The sequence below is a fragment of the Capra hircus genome, chromosome 5, assembly GCF_001704415.2.
Source record: "Capra hircus breed San Clemente chromosome 5, ASM170441v1, whole genome shotgun sequence".
Classification (NCBI taxonomy): Eukaryota; Metazoa; Chordata; class Mammalia; order Artiodactyla; family Bovidae; genus Capra; species Capra hircus.
The window spans coordinates 64,531,434-64,552,392 of NC_030812.1; the positions used below are offsets into that span (position 1 = coordinate 64,531,434).

The following is a 20,959-nucleotide window of genomic DNA, read 5'->3' on the forward strand; positions in this document are numbered from 1 at the left end:
CAAACGTTAAATCAGAATCAATTATCTGCCACATTTGGAACACAACAGTATTACTCACTGAAAAGTCTTGTGCAAAACTTGCTTTAAAAGGAAAAAAAAAAAAAATCAGAAAAAGCCAGCAGGTGTTCCAGGAACATTCGTTAATAATGAGATCCAATTTGGAGATCAATTAATGGGTCAAAAATCTAGAAAGAACTTTAGATATCGTTTTATGAATGAAGGGACTGAGATCTTAAGAGGCAATATGGTCAGAATATGGTCACATGGGATTGAGTGACAAAGCTAAGAAAGTATAGCATGATGCATCCAGAAGTACAGGGTAAAGATCTGGGTGTCCTCGGAGGCACTTGAATGGTCTCAGAGGTAAGTGGTTCCTGGAACTGTAGTCATTCTTGCATCTCACAGAAGGTAATAACCCAGGGGTGAAAGAAAAAAACAAATGAGACTAAAAACCAAGGTACTGTTTATTTCCCTGTGCATTGGTACTTGTGATTTTTAAAAGACTTTGTTGGCTTCTGTTTAAAGCAGTTTATATCAATTAAGCCGTTTTAATTACCTCATCTCTAAAGTGGACTTACAGGGATGTGACAGGAGAAGCAAGGCCAATTTTAATATAAAAGTAGCACACTCCAGGAGACATCTAGGACGCGGGAAAAGGAAGTTTTCAGGGTAGCTTACAAAGAAAGCTAGAAAAGATTGCAGTCCATCCTGATACCCAGAAAGCCTGAAATTTTTTTTTTTTAAGTTTGTGCTTGTAAGTTATAGGATTTTCTGTGTCTTCCAAGTGATCACTACATTGGAAGTCAGAAAATTCAAACATCTATACAAATGGAGAAGCTAAAAGAGCTTGAGAAACACACTCAGTGTCTTCTGAGAGAGAATGGCATGGTTCTAAGTAATAATTCAGGAAGGAAGGAAAAGCAAAGATTACAAGAGGGTTGAGGGCCTAGTAAGCATTAAGATTTTGGAAAAAGATGAGAAACAGTACAGGTATAAGACACTGCTTATGTACAATGGAGATAAGACAATCTCTTCAACAAGTGGTGCTGGGAAAACTGGTCAACCACTTGTAAAAGAATGAAACGAGAACACTTTCTAACACCATACACAAAAATAAACTCAATAAAGATCTAAACCTAAGACCAGAAACTATAAAACTCCTTGAGGAAAACAGGCAAAACACTCTTCGACATAAATCACAGCAGGATTCTCTATGACCCACCTCCCAGAGTAATGGAAATAAAAGCAAAAATAAACAAATGAGACCTAATTAAACTTAAAAGCTTTTGCACAACAAAGAAAACTATAAGAAAGGTGTAAAGACAGCCTTCAGAATGGGAGAAAATAACAGCAAACGAAGCAACTGACAAAGAATTAATCTCAAAATTACACAAGCAGCTCATGCAGCTCAATTCCAGAAAAATAAACAACCCAATCAAAAATGCGCCAAAGAACTAAGCAGATATTCCTCCAAAGAAGACATACAGATGGCTAACAAACACATGAAAAGATGTTCAACATCACTCATTATCAGAGAAATGCAAATCAAAACCACAGTGAGCTATCATCTCACTCTGGTCAGAATGTCTGTGATCAAAAAGGCTACAAACAATAAATGCTGGAGAGGGTGTGGAGAAAAGGGAACCTTCTTACACTGTTGGTGGGAATGCAATCTAGTGTAGCCACTATGGAGAACAGTGTGGAGATTCCTTAAAAAACTGGAAATAGAACTGCCATATGACCCAGCAATCCCACTGTTGGGCATACACACCAAGGAAACCAGAATTGAAAGAGACACGTGCACCTCAATGTTCATTGCAGCATTGTTTACAATAGCCAGGATGTGGAGGCAACCTAGATGTCCATCAGCAGATGAATGGATAAGAAAGCTGTGTGTACATATACACAATGGAATATTACTCAACTATTAAAAAGGATGCATTTGAATCAGTTCTAATGAGGTGGATGAAACTGGAGCCTGTTATACAGAGGGAAGTAAGTCAGAAAGAAAAACACCAATACAGTATGTTAACACATATATATGGAATTTAGAAAGATGGTGACGATGACCCTATATGCGAGACAGCAAAAGAGACACAGATGCCAAGAATAGATTGTTGGACTCTGTGGGAGAAGGCAAGGGTGGGATGCTTTGAGAGAATAGCACTGAAACACGTATATTACCACATGTGAAACAGATCGCCAGTCCAGGTTCGATCCATGAGACAGGGCATTCAGGGTTGGCACACTGGGAAGACCCTGAGGGATGGGATGGGGGTGGGTGTGGGAGGGAGGTTTAGGATGGGGGACACATGTATACCCATGGCTGATTCATGTGAATGTATGGCAAAAACCACTACATAATGTAAAGTAATTAGCCTCCAATTAAAATAAATTAATTAATTCACAAAAAAATGGCACTGCTTATAGAGCAGCAACTCAAATTTTAAATGACAAAAATATAAAGACAATTAAAAACGAGAGAAATCATATTACTGCCCTCATATTAGTGTCCTGCAGCACTGTTAACTCCCTTTTGAGTACAGAATGGTTATTTTGGAGATCTTAGGAGTAGATTTATTTTTCACTGTTGGTATATAGAGATTTCTTTCAGAAAGACAGGTTTTCTGCAGACCATGCTCTCTTTCCTTTTTTTGTACAAACAATTCCTTAAATTCTAGAATGCAGGCTTCTAAAATTCAGCTTTGATAACATGTAGTAATGTTTATGGTGAGTGACAAACTACTTAAGATCATAGAGAAGTTGCTCAGTCGTGTCTGACTCTTTGCAACCCCATGGACTATAGCCTACCAGGCTCCTCCCTCCATGGGATTCTCCAGGCAAGAGTACTGGAGTGGGTTGCCATTTCCTTCTCACTTAAGATCATAACAATAAGACAAAGTAAAACTCATTTGATGAATTATGCTGATAATGTCTTTCTCTATGTTAATAACTAAATTTTTAGTAAGTGGGTAGGCAAGAAAATCTTACTCTCAGAAATTGAGAAAAAAAATGGGCATTTTAATGAAAATCTACAACCTTGTTGGGAAAGTGAATCATTTTCTAGTATTGATAAGATAATTTCTAATAAAGCAACCCTCTAGAATTAGCTGGGGTTAGGCTCTGACATAAAATTTATTTTTCTTTCTTATATTCCTTGCTCTCAGTCACTGTCAAGGAACTGAATCATCTTGGAAGAATAAACAACTGTTTAGAATAGGAAGGTAATTTACTATCCTGGAGTACAGAGATACAAAGCTATCTAGATTATTCCCATGCTAATGACAGAAACTGAAGGATTCAATGCCACAGATTGCAAAGGGTCTCTAATGACTCTTCTCCACTTGCGTGAGGTGTTTTCTAAAGGAGGGTGGTATTGTACTTTAAAGCTATAGTTTTGTAAAGACAATGATAAAGGAACCACAACTAGCTTATGCACATGTTGCTGAATCATATTTTAGGGGATGACTTATGACACTGGAATGATTATACTCCTGGAAAAGTGTTAAGTAATTTAGAAGAACCAAAATTATGCTTAGCAAGACCCACAGGTATGATCAAGGGGCTTTAAATTGAAATCAAAGGATGAGAAAATTCCTCAACTAAAACTCTGAGACTACGAACAATCACAACATCATAGGAGAGAAAAATAAAGTAGAAGAACTATCAAGTTAAAAGATATAAACAAATAGAAAACAAATCCAACCACCTAAAAAAAAGTGTGTGTATTTGTACATAGCAAACTTGAAATTTCAAAGTAAGTAAATTTCAGGGACTAACATTAGTGGGAAGGAATTCATGAATGGCAACTGACATTTGAAAGGAGTATGTTACAATGTTATATAATGGAAGGCAGAAGATACCTTTAAACCAAAATACCTTTAAACCAATTCATATAAACTACATGGAGATTCTTGAACATGGGAAAAAGGAATCATCAAGCTAAGTTAAAATAAGGTAAAAGCTGTATTACCAGAGGGGACATATTTTTTGGTTGCCTGATCAGATGGAGGATTTAGGTCAAGTTTTCCTGAAACAGGTTGCAAACAAACACAAGGATAAGATACAACCATGATGGGCAGGTGACATTAGCTCTTTATATGTACTGGCAGCTTTAATTTCATTCAAATCAGAGCATCTGACAGACTCCTAAGTTACCCTGTTGAAAACTGCTGCTGCTGCTGCTAAGTCACTTCAGTCGTGTCCGACTCTGTGCGACCCCATAGACGGCAGCCCTCTAGGCTCCTCTGTCCCTGGGATTCTCCAGGCAAGAACACCAGAGTGAGTTGCCATTTCCTTCTCCAATGCATGAAAGTGAAAAGTGAAAGTGAAGACGCTCAGTCATGCCCAATTCTTAGCGACCCCATGGACTGTAGCCCACCAGGCTCCTCTGTCCATGGGATTTGCCAGGCAAGAGTACTGGAGTGGGTTGCCATTGCCTTCTCCCACATCCTTCAACAAAGGAAGCAATGAGAGGAACTGATTTAATGATTTCATACTTAAGTTTAAACAAAAAGCCAGAACTGAATGATGATGCAGAAGTGACAAGAAGTCTAGAGTGACCATGCCAATGGAAGACAATTCTGGGCTCTGTCAAACAAGCTGCTACATCTGCAGTTGGATGTTTTGAAGGTCACTCATGATATTCTTAGGAGACAGGAAAAATAGTGGATTTATAGATAGCTTAGTAACTGTCATCTGAAGAGTAACGATCAGCAAGTTCACATCAACCTTGAGGGTCTATCTTTGGTTTGGGTCTATAAAATATTTTAAATCAATAACTTGAAAAAATAGGACATTTATACACTTCCAGCAGATACAAATTGGGAAAGAGTTAATATGCAGGATAAAATAGTACATTCAACAAATACTGGGACTTCCCTGGTGGTCCAGTGGTTACGACTCCACACTTCCACTTCAGGAGGTGGTGGCTTGATCCCTGACTGGGGTAGTATGATCCCACATGCCACTCAGTGTGGTCAAACAAAAACAAAAAAGAACAACAACAAAAAAACAGATATTGATTGAGCAATCTTATAAGCAAGGTATTAAAGTGAATATAAAGATTGGTCAAGGCATAGGTCTTTTGCTCATGATTTTCTTTTCAACACAGTAGATAAAAATATTTTTAAATTATCAAGGAACAAGATATGAAGTGATTAAAAAAATAACAGATAAAGTGGTTGAACAGATAAATGAAGGGAGACATCACCTCTGGCTTTATATGTCAGTGGGTTCAGGATCCTAGGTAATTTAGTCAAAGTGTTCATAGGAATGTGTCAGATGAGCAGAATTTGGACAGGTAGTGATCAAGAGGAGGATCGAGATCCAGAGGTGGAAAAGCATGGAGCTTATATTGAGAAAGTTTTGTGGTTTTCTCTGAAGAATGAAATGTAGGACAGGGAGCAATAGGATACAAAAGTTGGGTAATAAGGTTCTGGGATACAGGTTGGCACAATGAACTAAAAACAATAAAATTAAATTTAACTTGGATGAACTTATAATTTCAAAGCAAAGATGTTGGTCCCTGCTTTCTTCTTGAAAATTATTACCCCCAAATACTAAGGCAAAAAAGAAATAACATGAACTCCAATTTTAATGACTAAGAGGCATCCATGAACCACAATAAATGGAAATTAAAAGCAGATAAAAGAATGATGATTTAGCAGAGCAAAGGAAGGCCAAGTCCATGTGCCTGAAGAGGAGGATACCACAAAGAAGCAGCACTTCCAGAACCCTGGAAATGTTTAGGAATTAGAAACACCCGTACCAAAGGCAGGAGGCAGAGGACTAAAATCAAGAACGTTGGGTTAAAAACAGCAAAAACACTGAGGCAGAAGAAATTAAACTCCTGCTCATGGCCACACCAAACAAAAAGGATGCGCTTGAGCTAAGAGCCAGGTACCACTATAGAATAAGATAATTTAAAAAACTGTAGTTTTAAAAAATAGTTTAAAAAATAAGGAAATAGTTTTAAAAATAAGAAAAACAATAATTTATTGCTTCTTAAATGTTTTTAGATAAAAATTACTTGAATGATGTTATAAAACATTGTAAAATATTTGTAAACAGTTCTTAATCAGAAGAGCATTTTCCAAAACACATATGCTCTGGCTCCAAGTCCCAACTGCAGAGATTCTCGTTTAATGGGTGGGAACTAGCAACCTGTATCCAGAAAGTTTCTTACTCTGAAGACCACTGAGCTAGTGTAAAAAAAGTAATCTATCACCAAAACCTATCAAAGGTTAAACTGGCATTTCATTTTCATTCATAGGTGTATCCTATGTGCCTGGTATGGTTCTAGGATCTGGGAATACTAAAGTAAACAAAAAATTCCCCACCCTTGTGGAGTTTATATTCTAGAAGCAGGAGAGACACCAATAATGTATGTAAAATATGTAGTATTTTGCACATAATTGAATGGTCATACGAAGAAAAATACAGTTGGGAAGGAGTCAAGGGAGTGGGACCAGAAAGAAGGTAATATTGCTGCAAATATTTGAAGTAATAAAAGGAAAAAATGTTAAAGATATTTGGGAAAAGTGTTTCAGGGAGAGAAAACAGATGCAATGGCCCTGAGTTAGGCAACTGTCCATCGATTTATTTAAGGTACACCACGGAGGCCTATAGAGCTGGAGCCCAGTGAGTGAAGATAAAGAGATTAAAAAGGTAATAAGGGAGCTGAATTGTATAAGATCTCACAGGCCTGTGAAGGAGTTTGACTGTTATTCCTAGTGAGATGATAGCTATATGATTAGAAGAATGAATATGTAAAGAATCCATTTACAGATATACATACAAACATATATGTTATATATGAAAACATATTCTGAAAAGCAGTGAAAGTTGTCTAAGTAATTAATAACAAAATAAAAATGTCAAGTGGTGTCTGGAAACCTTAGCTGGCTAAATAAATCTAGACAATACTTAATATGGTACTTTAGAACAAGTGTTTAATAAATATTTGTGGAATAAATGGACAATGAATTTACACTGAAAAAGGAGATTGAGAGTTTTTCAAGTTCTTGTAAAATTTGAGGCAATGTATTAAGAATATAACAGTTACCCTAAGATTGGGTCTTTTATTAAATATTTCAAGGTAGTCTTACAGATACAAAGCAGATTTTACTATTTCCTAATTATATCAGTTAGGCAAGAAGAGACTAAATAAAAAGCCTTTCAGAGTTACTCTAAAACTTTTGAGTTTTCTTTTGTTTGAAAGAGTCAGAGACATAGTTTTTAACAGTTCATATTTTAAGCTTAGCTTAAGCTTTCATCGGTTCTAGTTTTAAAAATTCATTCATCGTGATTCACACTCAAACTAGTGCCATTTCATCTTTATTAGTTTAAAAAATTTATATATTTTCACTCCAAAGTCTGTTTTTCTCTCCTCAAAGCCTAAAACCCAGAGTTCTGACTGCCAATGAAGAATTTTGAAAGTGACAAAGCCATTTCTTCTGATAGTTAGAAAAAGTGAATGTACTTTCTTCTCTCCATTGTCACCACTGTAGCTTCTCAATAAGCCAATCTACTCTTTCTAGTTGTCAGACAGTCTTTGTTTTTAAATTATTTTGGTGATAATGCCAAGGTCAGCAAAACTGTTCTTATTTAATGTTAGTATACTTCTTGTGCCTGATAATAAAATTTTATGAAAGCATTAATTTTTTGATTAACTGAAAAAGGACAGTTAGCTCCTTCCACTGCCGTAATAGGACTTTCTACAGGAATGAAAAGAAACTAACTTCTGCTGTTACAAAACAGCAAATATTGTGTTATATTTTTTTGTATCATACCATGTAATGATGATTTCTTAGAAAAATTACCCATTCTCAAGTCATAATATTAAAAGCATTACTTTATATGCCAAGTAACTTATGCTCTTTTCTGTGAACCAAACTATTGATAGGTGAAATTCAGAATAAAAATACACAAAAAACCCATGTGTTAGAATATAGGAAATTAAGCTGTGTGATGTACTAAGTGAATAATTCACTTTCATTCTTCTGATACATCCAAAATTTGCAAAGATTATGAAAGGCAAAAAGTTTACATAAATCTATATCAAACTATACTAATTTGAAGTGTGAGATCAGTTTTCATTAGAAAGATTTGACTTTTGCTTACTCTTTATCAGGGCATTCATTAAACATAGGAAAGAAGTAAGAGGATAGAAAACTTGGTCACTTGGTTTAGCAGTTTTCTCAGATTGAAAAAATAACAATGAAACCTCCAGGGTTAAGAATTTCAAAGGAGGCTGCAAGACAGAGAAGATAGACCAAATCAGCTTACCACTTGAACCATTTTGAGATATCTGGCATATCTTGGATCCTTGGCTACAGTTAAGATATTTTCTGGTGTTACTTCACTTTCCTGTGGTCCAGAGTCTTGTAAACTGTTCTGCTGTAGAGAGCATGGTGTATAAATCTTTAGACAATTCACAAAAGGGGTCCATCATGTTACTTAAAAGGGATGTTTCTTTTTATTATTCTAAAGCAAACAATATCAGAAAAAATCATATTCTAAATTTAAATACCAATAATTTAATTACAGGATATATGTTTCCAAATATTTACAAATACTTAAATAAGATTGCAGAGGAAGTTACATGTAATGTCAACACTATATTGTTCCCACAAAAGTGCAAACATATTCAAGGCATTAAAAGTTAAAATTCTGCTTTACTTGTCCCTTGAGTATGGATACAAAACATGAATTATTGATGGACCTATTATTTTAATAAAACTTTTAATAAAGCTAGTAAAGCTATTTGATTTGTCAATTGTTCAACTCCAGTGGACAGAAAATCGGTTTTCTAGGTATCTATACCATCTACACAATTATACTTCTCATTCATTGAATAATCTTGTTCTAAGTGGATATGGCTATTCTAACATCTCTAAAGGCAAGGCCTGGAGAATTTGTGGAAGCGAAGCTCATTTCTCAAACAAAATTATGTTTATATATATTTCAGCTACTTATGGAATTATTAATATTCTCCAAAGAGTGGTTAAGATTATAAATACTACTTATAATGAAGAATTTGGGTAAAAATGGTTTCATCATATAGGCAGTTCTCAACTTTGCATGGTACCGTGTAAACGGTAACTCATCCAAACTGGAATCCTATCTTTATTTAAGTGCAAAGCCAAGACTGTCTGTATATAGTACTTGATTTTTCTATCAACTTAAACATTTATAGTAAGTCCACTTAGTGACTTACTGTATGTTAGCATTAAGGGTAGTTCCTTAACTGAATGATATCAATTTTATGTCTGCATATCTCTGTTGAAGTACAAATAAATAAAAAAATATCTTTCAGTATTCATAGTTATTAGAATATAAATTATATGTTAAGGTTTTCCCCCAGATAATTCAAATATAGATTAAATCTCTTTTAAATGCTGAAGCAAGTAAAATATCCCCAAATTCTTTAGGTTACTCCAGTTATATGACAGTGTCAAGTGTACAAAACTGCATATATGTGTGTGTGTGTAAATATGTATATACATATACACATTCATCTGCAAAATGCATTAATTACAAAACATCGAAAACATTTAATTAAACAAAAAATTTCAACAAGACCCATGTATGCTTTTAAAAAAATAAGGACAATAAACTCATACAATAGCACAATGGAGCAAATGGTAATTACATATAAGACCACTAGATTTTAAAACTCAGCCTTTAACTTCAGCCTAATAACCAAGATCTCAACAAGGTTTAATTATATCAGGTCTTACACCTTTGCTATTTGTATGACCCATTAAATCTTCTATCGTATCTCTCAACTGTCCTTCATTTTATTCTGAAATTAATCTCAATCTGTACAATTAGATGTTCTACTGTGAGTAATGATAAGATCTGAACCATGAAATTAAAGGTGCAGAAAAATCAGTATGCAAACCTTGGGTCTTTGACTCATATATAGATTGGAGACTGCAATGAATGGATGACTTAAAAAAAAGTTCATGATTATCTTTTAACTGATAAGCAAGTTGACTGTAATGTCAATGGAAATTCTGTGTTAAGCAATACTTCAGTCCATTTCAAAATATTTTATATAAAATATACCAATTAAAAACCATGGAGAGAAATAAAGAGTTGATTTCAATATTAAGAACATACTGAACAGTTATATTAAGCCAATCAATACACAACCTTACCATATTTTTTAAATTCAGGAAGCCAACAGTACTTCATAAATCCTCCAATGAATTAATAACTATTTTTTAATAAAATTGCCAGAATATCAAGTAATTCTGAATTTTAGATAATTCAGTTGTGATTACTTATAATCAATTTTTTGAGACTTTAAATAGGCAAGACCAACACAATTGTACAAGTTTTAAATACATATTATATATGGGCGTGCACAGTAACACCTGGAAAAGTTAATACTGAAAGTCAGATATCATTTTATAAATTTATAGAAATATAATAATGGCTAGTACCCACCAAAGAATACCTACTAGGTAGAATGGAAACATGTAATAGCTTTTACATATGCCTTGTTTTAGAAAAAGGATGGTTTATCTTTAATTGATAAAACCTTGTAAAGTTAAAACTCCTCTAAACATTTGAATTTATTTTTGTATATTATATATATTCCAGTGATCATCACAATGGAATTTGTTATATTAATTAAATGGATGTTAAATTTTCTAATACCTAATTGTTAAGTAAAGCGAAGTGAAGCAAAAGTCATTCAGTCATGTCTGACTCTTTGCAACCCCATAGACCTCTCTAGGCCAGAGAAGTCCATGGAAATCTCTAGGCCAGAATACTGGAGTGGGTAGCCTTTCCCATCTCCAGGAGATCCTCCCAACCCAGGAATCAAACTGGGGTCTCCTGCACTGCAGGTGGATTCTTTACAACTGAGCTATCAGGGAAGCCCTAACTGTTAAGTAAACAGTCATCTAATTCATCCACCGAATATACAATATTTCTAAATTATAGCTCCTCCCACACAGAGCCTTGGACCACATGTGCTCAGTTGCTCAGTTGTGGCCGACTTTTTGTGATCCCATGGACTATAGCCCGCCAGACTCCTCTGTCCATGAAATTTTCCATGCAAGAATATGGAGTGAGTTATGTTTTATGAATTCAACACAGGTGCTAGAGACAGTGCAGTGTAGGAGATAAGAGATAGGATTCTTGACACCAGATTGTTTGGGTAAAAATTCTAGTTCTTACATTTATTGTCTGACCTTCAACAAGTTAACCTCTGTGTATCTCATTTGACATACCTGTAAAGTATTAATAGAACTTATAAAAGTATTTACTTCATAGGGCTGTTGTGAGAATTAAATGAGTTAATTTATAAAAAGCACTTAACACACCACACATACAGTCAGAAACCTTTACATGGGAGGTATTACAATCACAGTCAACATCATAATGATCTAAAAGATATCCCATAAAAAGTACCTCCAGGTACAAATGCAAAATTCCATATACATAGGAAGTCTGTTTGTTTGGTATTACTTGTTAGACCACCATTTTAGTGATTATCTTATTTTGGATTTTAATACCTCACTGAGATATACTAGCAATTATTCTTAAACAATGAAGAATTTTTATTTCTTGAAATAAAAATACACAATTTAAATTTTTACAGTGCATAAATGAACATTAAAACATAAGAGCCAAACATAGAGTGCAGGCCTTACAAGGATGCTGATTTGAACAAATCAACTCCCCAAACACACTTTTTGAGACAAGTGGTGTTTCTTAGATTAGGACCTCTCAAATTTCAAGAGCCTTCAAATCACATACGGATCTTATTAAAATGAAAATTCTGACTCAGTGGGTCTGGGGTGGAACCTGAGATTCTGTATTTCTAACAAGTTCTCAGGTAGGTTGCTGGCCCATGGAGCAGAGTTTTGGTAACAAAGAGTTAGATATTATCAGGGAATTATTGCTCATTATATTGTATATGATGAAGGCATTGTGGTTATACAAGAAAATGTCAGAACTTTTCACAGATGCTCAGGGAATTATACATGGGTGAAAAGATATGATGCCTGGAATTCACTTCAGTGACAAAAAAAGACAGATGAAGCAATTGCAACAAAATCTCAACTGGTGAATCCAGGTAACGGGCACTTGGTTAGTCATTGAACTATTCTATTTTTATTCATGTGTGAAAATGTCATACTAAAACATTTAAAAGACACATTTCTTACAAGAACCAAGAAAAAAATTTCCAGAGGGAACTTGAAGAAAGTAGTTATAGTCAAGATTATTCCTAGTCCTGTATAGGTCAAATTTCTGTTTTATAGGCAAGAAAAATATTAACTTCAGGAAACTGTTCAGAATAACAAAATGAAAAGCTAATAACTTTTTTCAAACTGTATTTTTTATCTTAAAGTTTAAAATATTATTAATCAAGTGCTATATTTTTATTTAACTTCTTTATTTGACCCTGCAGATTTGGTCTATCTGGTTCACCCAAGAAGAGGTGCTCATGCTTCCCGGAACTTAATTACATACCTGTGATTGCTCTGAAGTGGCTTCAGAATGTGTTCCATTTGTGATCCTAGTGACATTTACAGGAGATACTTCAAATGTGACATCATCTAGGCCCGGGATAGATGATAACTGAGAGGAGAAAATTAATGTTGGTATATGAGGATAATATTAGATCTTTAAAGAGTAAGTTTCTAAGTATGTGTTGTGTTTCAAATAGTTTTCTTAAGTTTTAAAGCTATAGAAGTGGTTTCATAAAATCTCATTTTTGGTTGAAATTCTCCATGCCATAAACTACTTAAAAGTGAAAGGGATTGACAAATAAAATATTTTTGAAGAATTTTTCACTAATCTAATTTAGGTTGTCACCATTCTTTCTCAGGAATTATAATTTTTTTAATAAGGAATCCTAGTGTAAGGAATGAGAGCATGGGCTTTGGAGTCAGATTGCCAAGGTTTAAGTCACAACATACGTTGCTGCTGCTGCTGCTAAGTCGCTTCAGTCGTGTCCGACTCTGTGCGACCCCATAGACAGCAGCCCACCAGGCTTCCCCATCCCTGAGATTCTCCAGGCAAGAACACTGGAGTGGATTGCCACTTCCTTCTCCAATGCATGAAAGTAAAAAGTGAAAGTGAAGTCGCTCAGTCGTGCCCGACTCTTGGCGACCCCATGGACTGCAGCCTACCAGGCTCCTCTGTCCATGGATTTTCCAGGCAAGAGTACTGGAGTGGGGTGCCACTGCCTTCTCCGACAACATATGTAACCCTGTGCAAATCTTCCTAGGCCTCAATTTTCTCACCTGTACAGTGGGGGATGAGAAAACTTACATCCCAAATTTGTAAAGAGATTTTGATTAAATATATTTTGTTCCCCTTCAAAATGTGCTCTGTAGCACATTTTAAGTTTGAATAATCTGGGAAATGAGAAAACTCTTGCCACATGTTAACATATGATGCAGCTTATTCTTTTCTTCTTTCTTTAGTAATATCACTTTATGTTACTACAATGTGTTAGTTTCCATACATAAAAAATGAGCATGATGTCAGTGGTTAAGCATTTTAGGTTGGATTTCCAAGATCCATGCAAACATTCTTTTCTGATTTCATCCTGGTATCAGTGACACACATCTGTCAAACGTTTGGCTAACTTTGAGGAATTAACTCTATGGTCATGGAAATAATTAAGGTTAACCTGTCCACATGGCAACTTAACTTGTGACCGTGGACTCTAACTTAAGAATTCCACAAACATTAAAATAATATACATATTCATAATAAAGAATAATGAAAAAAACAATGGCAATAAGATCTAAAGCAACAATATTCATTGAAAATTGTTGACTGATGACAGTATTTAGCACATTGGCTATGGCCCTAATAGTTTCAAGTGGGTATGGCTGCTAAGAAACTATTTTGAACATGTTCAAGGCCAAATATCCTAAATTACAAGCTAAAGAAATGTTCCAAGGGAAATACAGTAGCTGAAGACCACAGGAAGATGTAAAAGCATAAATCAGACATTCTGATCCCTATGCTAGAAGATATTAGTAATTTCACTTCCTTCAGTTCAGTTCAGTCACTCAGTCGTGTCCAACTCTTGGCAAGCCCATGGATTATAAATAGTCAATAAATATTTTTTCAGGTCAATTTGTTTTGATAAAAGAACAAAATCACAAAAATATATTAGCATCTCCATTATTTTATATACAAGAAAAGCACACAAAACCTGCAAGCTTTCAAACTGAAACAACCTTCTATTTTTGCTTTTATATGACAGTTACCTTTTGTGATATCTGACATCAGAACTGGTACTACTCACTAGCATTTAATATATTTACAAATGGAAAAATAGCTGAGATTTTCTCCAAATTTTGTTCTGGAGACATGTAAAGTTTTACAGAATTTTTTCCTGTGTTATCAATGACTACTATTAAGATAATTGTGAGTTTTCCATTAAATGAAGCAAACTATACAACATTCAATTTGTTAACATGTTACTCATTATGTTTCTGATTAAATAATGAAAGAAACCTTGACCCACGTGTATATTTAAACAGACTCAGTTAGTGGTTCATAATGAAGATTATTTCCTTTGCAATTATAATAAATTAAACAAATGAAAGCACTGCACCACATCATGGATGCAGGAGCTAAGTTGAATTCATTCCTAAATACAATTAAAGTTAAATGCAACTGAGAAAGTTGATATATGTAGAGTAAGTTTATCCTATAAATTATTCAGAAATACAAACCTTTGCATCTAAAATATTGAGAGTTGTTTCAATTTGCTGGATTCGAAGAGAAAGGTCTGCTAGTTTCTGAAAAAGAAAGAGTAGAAACAAAAGGATAAAGTTAAAAACTATGGTTAAAATATTTGTGATTTTCTAATATACTACTCTCTTATTTACAAGAGTAAGAATTGAAACTCAAGTATTCAATTATCTTTATTAGGATGTTTCATGGTTATTTTATAAAACTGTATTCATAGAGAAGCTGTTACATTTTCAGTCTTATGAAACTCATTATCAGAACCATAATCAATCACTGGGACCAGAATGTAAACTCCTCTGAAGACAGAGTTTTTTATTCACTGTTATACCCCTTGTGACCAGAGCAGTACTTGACACTTAACAGAAGCCTGATAATTACTTGTTGCTGAATGAAGGAATTCTTCATAGAACACAGGATTAAAAACTAGCCCCAAACAGAAAGGAGCAGGGTCTGCCTTTGTATATCACTTAAACACAGAAATATATACAACTAGTCCCAAATTCAAACTTTCCAAGTTTGAAAAGAAGACGAAATTGGAAGATAAGTAGTTAATGTTGGGAAGAATTAAAACAGAGGAAAGAAAAAAAAGAATACTAAAAAAGCAAAAGGAATCAACCAACCATTAAAACCCAAGATAAACCAGAAGCAAGAGCTTACCATGCTCTAGTTATTCTGTACCATTAAATTAGCCATATATATGTGTTGTATGTTAGTCGCTCAGTCATGTCTATTTGCGACCCCATGGACTGTAACCTGCTAGGCTCCTCTGTCTGTGGGATTCTCCAGGCAAGAATACTGGAGTGGGTTGCCATGTTCTTCTCCATTTTAAAGTATGCACTTGATATCATTTATAATCCCATACGTTTTATTTTATGCATTTAAAAACATTAATTTCATTTCACCAGACTGCCAAAGGATCCATGGCAAAATTAAGAACCTCTGCTTTTCAAAGATTATTCAGCATAATAAATGTTTTTGAGTCTGTTCCCATGTAATTACTGTTATAATACACATAAATATATACTTTCTAAAATGCCACTGTCCCTTGACAAAATACACCTGGTTTCTTTTATGGGTTGCTAAAGCGCATTTCTATGATGTTTATGTCGTCTGCATTTTCCTTCTAAACTCCTAGACCACCAGAAAGCAGGTTTCTTAGTCTTGGCTCTATAGACTGAGCTCAACTGACCGGCTCTATTTTGGGCTGGATAATTCTCTGTTGTAAAGGTCTATCCTGTGCACCATAGGATAGTTAGCAGAATCTCTGACCTCTACCCACTAATTGCCACAAAAATTCCCCAACTGCAACAATGAAAAATGTTTCTAGACATTGCCAAATGTTCCCTGGTTGAGAACTACTACTCTGAAGTGTAGATGACTATGGATATAAGTAACATGATCAATAACAGTAATTGTCCCCACCTTTGAAAGTTTCAGCAGAGAGGAAACAGAAAGGTATGTCTACTTTCCCATCCATCCTCTTTATAAGTATTTAAAGCAAACCTGAAATATCTTGAGTTGGGACAACAGGGGAATTTACAAGGTTGCTAGTTTTTCAGATAAAGTTGAAGAGTTCTTGATGCACCACCTACTTATTTGCAAGGCAGTGCATTTTACTCAAGTGGAAAAAAAAAGAGGAAGAAATATGGAGCTAAAAGTTGAACATGGGAAAAAAAGCACTGTGGGACTTCAGGTTTGTAAAATATCCCATTTGCAGATCCGGTTCTTTAAAAGAGAAACAATAAGTCATTTTGGGTTGAGTATGTCCTAGAAGCCAGAGAGGGAAGCAACTGATGGTTTTACTAAGCTTCATCTGACACTTAAATCCAGCAGTTGTAAAAGTTTTAAAAGCAGTTGTAAAAGTTATAGCAGTAAATAGGGTTTTCAGCAAAACCTTATTTGGTTTAAGGTGAAGTCTGATGGTGGGCCTAAAAATTGGACATAAAAGATAAGCACTAAATTTTTTTTTAGGTCATGTGAAAATTCTCAGAGCTTTTGCTTGTATTTAAAGTTGTTGTTTTTTTTTTAAAGAAATGTTTTACAATATTTAGAAATGACTAAAATCCCAGTATTCTAGGCATGTTACAAGTCTGAGTCAAATATACCTGATTGCCCTGTTTGCTGAATACCTTTAACTTTAAAATTTACAATAAGGTTAAACTTCCACTCAAGTCTTATCTGTGCTATGCGCAGAACTTGAGCTGTTCTCCACGTACTTCCTATTTAAAATTTGTAATCCCTGTCCCCGTGGACTGCCACAAGATTTTGATGATTAGGACCAGAATAGAAATGCTTACTGGAGACTTGTGAGGGAAGAGGAGACGGACCCTTAGTAACTCTGTAACTTGGGTCAGATTCAACTACTTTCCTTTCTCCATCTTGTAACTTTTCTCCTATCCTGGTTCTAGTCATTAGAAGAGTTACAAAGTAGTTCAGTATCCAGAAAGTTTTTTAAAAGCTAACTTCTTCACTTTTCTCTTTATCAAAGAATTCTAAAACCAGTATTAGTGATGAAGAAAGACCCCTATTGATTTCAAATTTAATTTTCATTTGAGTTTAGCTGTGACTGAAGATACTGTTTGGGTTTGGTTCAAAGCAGATTAAGTGAAAAAGTTAAAACAAAAAAACCCCCAAGAGCCTCTCCTCTCACAAAAAAAACCAAACAAACCAAAACCCACCAGGTTTTCTTTTCCCTCCAGTTCACTTTAAGTTCAAAAAGTAATAGCTGAAGTTTAATTTTTTTTTTTTTTTTTGGAGGGAAACAGAGTGGTTTTGGTCCTTGTTTAAGGCTTTAACTAAACAAAGACCACAGGTTTAATAGCTGCTATAAACAAATAACAACCCAGTTTGGAAACTGATCTTAACTTGGGAGAAAATGGCCCTTCATGTATGAATATGTATATTATATCCCTGGAGTTTATCATATAAAAGACATTTTATTAAATAGAAATGGCATGGTAAAGAAGAGAACACAAATCTAAAAACTAAATTTTGAAATAGCTATAAAGAAGACAGTGTAATCTCTCACTTGAAAATGATATAAACATGCCTCTTATTCAATTAGATGGTGCAACAGAACAGAAGATTGCAACCAGGTAACAGATCAGAATTGGAATCCCAGCTCTTACTTTCTAGCTGTTTGAATGTAGGCAAGTAGCTACTGCAGCTATAAATACTATGCCCTCAAATATATGAAGAGTGCATGAATAAATGACTAAGTAAATGATTTAAGCCTTTCTACATCTCAGTTTCTGTGTTTCTAAAAAAGAGATAATTGGACCTTTCTTAAAGGTCTGGGCTGTGATAATTACACGTAAAGCACTTAGCACAATGCCTAGCACAGAATAAGTACACAATAAATATTACTGTCATCACACCAAGTAAAAAGTCTACAATTGACATAAACATCCAAGATGAATGCTATAAGCTGAATTCTAAATGAGTGACAGTCAATCCTAAATTACCATCCATTAAGGAGAAAAAGGCAATTAGCTACTTTTAAATTTCATGAATTTCTGTCAACAAAGTTTTTTCTGGGGTTCAAGGAAGAAGCAGGAAATAGTGATATAGTCAAAACAGTTGGAGGGGGGTAGTTGAGAGAGGAACAGAAGGGAGGAAAGAATGAATCATGAGGCTTTGATAATGGATAAGCAATCAACAAGATAGTTTTTGTTATACTTTATCTGTATGTGTGCTCAGTTGTGTCCAATTCTTTGAGGCTCAACTCTCAGAGACCTGACCCTTTGATACCCTGTGGACTGAAGCCCATCAGGCTCCTCTGTCCGTGAGATACTTTGGGCAAGAATACTGGAGTGGGTTGCTATTTTCTTCCTCCAGGGGATCTTCCCCACCTAGGGATCAAACCTGCGTCTCCCATCTCCTGCACTGCTAGCAGATTCAGCTGAGCCATCGGGGATTCCCCACAGAAGGGGTATTTAATTTTAAGTGGTCACTGAACTTTTGTAAAGTAGAATTTGCAAGCTTATGGAGAAATACTGTCCTATCTGTGTGGGAATTTTCTCTAGCCTATGGACTGAGCACAATGATTTTAATATATTAAAGTATATATAAGTGTATCCTGTTCTTAACACAGAATAATGGCCCCAAGGACATCTATATTCCTGCACTTTATAGGCAGCAACCATCCCTCTATGAACAGTCTCATTCAAGGACTGGATCGTGGGGGATACTCAAATGATGAACAGTAATTTCAGCACTCAGGTAGTTCATGACCCCAAAGTGGAGCCCTAAGGTTTTACATGATCCTCAAGTATTGAAGAAAACTGATCAAGAACACCTTTTGGTTTTAGATGACTGTCCCACTTCTTTGTCCTCTTTTTCTCCTTTCTTCAAACCAATTTCAAGTCATGCTTCCCATTTTCCTTCCCACTCTCTTTTAGTTTTTTGTTAAGACAGGTGTCCCTGGATATGGTACCTAACCTGTCACTGGGTTGTGTGTGCATGCTATTGTTTCCGACCCTTTGCGACCCCATGAACTGTGGCCCACCAGGCTCCTCTATCCACGGGATTTCCCAGGCAAGAATACTGGAGTGGGTTGCCATTTCCTAGTCCAGGGGATCTTCCCTACCCAGGTATCAAGCCCATGTCTCCTGCACTGGCAGACAGACTCTTTTACCACTGTGCCACCTGGGTCATTGGGTTACTTGATCCTTAATTCACAACTCATTTGCAGAAAGTATTTTTACTTCTATCATGATATTTGATGCCCAAGTTATGTTTCTAGGCTACCTCCCCAATCATCTTTTCCATGAAGCAATGTAACATAATTTTAATAGAAACTGAAACAGTATATATTTAAAATGCAATCCTTAGGGTAAGAGAAACTTCAAAATTAAAAAAAAAAAGTTTTTGTGAAATCTTGGAACTGCTTTTGTTGTTTAATCACAATAAACCTTACTGAACTATTTCACAAAGCCTCCAGAAAGTTCATTCAGCAGAGACGAGCTGTAGGAACTGACGGTAATAGAATCAAAGAGGATTTAAGCTATGTCAACACAATAACTGGGGGACAAGAGGTCATAGTACATGATTGCATACACCATACTTCTTACTTTACTCATTTGTTACCTTCTAAAGTGCAAGGTGACATTGGGCCACTCATTCAACCAGTATCAAAGGACCTACCTCCTCACAAACTGTAGAAAAGCGGTTGAGGAACTGTACAGTGTGCACCACAAACTGGTTTAGAAAAGCCACCGTTCTTTTCTGTTGAATAGCTGGCACCTGTTTTACGTAAAAATAAACATGATCCGTACAGGACGAAACGTACAGCACGAAATCACCTTGATATTAATAATAAGGAGGCGTTCTCCTGTGTGATACAGTTACTGGAAGTACTGCGAATAGTCATTAACTTGTTTTCCTAAACTGTGGGGGTGGGGTGTCCAAAATGACAGAGGCTGCAAAGTTTGAGAACGGGTTCTGGATTCACAGATGCGAACTTTCGCAGGTAAAGGCAACACACACAAACACACGAAAAACTGGAAGGGCCAAATATAAAAGAGGTCGGAACAGGTAAGCGTTCTTACCCTTGAACATAAGAACTCGTGACTCGGGAAGGGAAGGAGAGGAGAGGCAAACTACTCCCGCCCCACCTTAGAAGGCTCGGGAAGGACCCCTTTTTAAGGTGAACTGTGGAACCCTCCCTCCCAAGAGAGGGGGAAGACACGCACAGGCCAGGGTTGGGCAGAGTGGTGGGGTCTTTCTGGGAACCCAGCGTCCCTTCCCCATCCTCCTCCCAGGTCGCCGAAATCCAACTCCATCTTTACAAACCTTAGTTAGGTCTATGCCTGAGCCCATGAGAGGAAGCCCATCCTCATCCATCTCCTCAGCGGGCGGGGGACTCAGGGCTCACCCCCAAACCCCTCCCCAGCCAGGCCCGCCCAACGCGGTAATAGCGTCCGAACGCCTCTCCTAGTCCACGCCTCCAGGTCCGGGGAAACGCCGGAAGGAAACGCCTCCTCCCGCCAATCACTCGGAGCCTTCCAGAGAGCCGGCCCATTCGCACGGCATTCTGGGAATGGTAGTTCCAGCTCCGGATTGTGACGTCAAACAAGGCGGGGTCGGGTGGAGCAAGGCTGTAGTCTAGCAGTCTTAACTACCTACCTCCAGTCTGCCCCCACTCCAAAATAAAAAAGTAAACCGTGGGGTCTGTTTGAGTTTATCCCTGCTTAGTCTGGTGTGTTATATATGCAGC

The 20,959-nt window shown here is 36.1% G+C and overlaps 1 protein-coding gene across 2 annotated transcripts in view; it reads right to left on the minus strand.

Moving 5' to 3' along the window:
• Window positions 1-20,749, minus strand: part of CCDC53 (coiled-coil domain containing 53) — a 56,810-nt gene extending 36,061 nt beyond the window's left edge. The window contains exons 1-5 of one of the 2 annotated variants that reach the window (XM_005680526.3): window positions 20,536-20,749; window positions 19,888-19,986; window positions 14,724-14,789; window positions 12,496-12,603; window positions 8,290-8,397 (exon numbers count right to left, since the gene is read on the minus strand). In XM_005680526.3, the coding sequence (XP_005680583.1) occupies window positions 8,290-8,397; window positions 12,496-12,603; window positions 14,724-14,789; window positions 19,888-19,986; window positions 20,536-20,586 (432 nt within the window). In that variant the 5' untranslated portion in view covers window positions 20,587-20,749. Of the gene's footprint in view, window positions 1-8,289; window positions 8,401-12,495; window positions 12,604-14,723; window positions 14,790-19,887; window positions 19,987-20,535 lie in introns of both variants that reach the window. The other variant, XM_005680525.3, reaches the window with a different exon arrangement.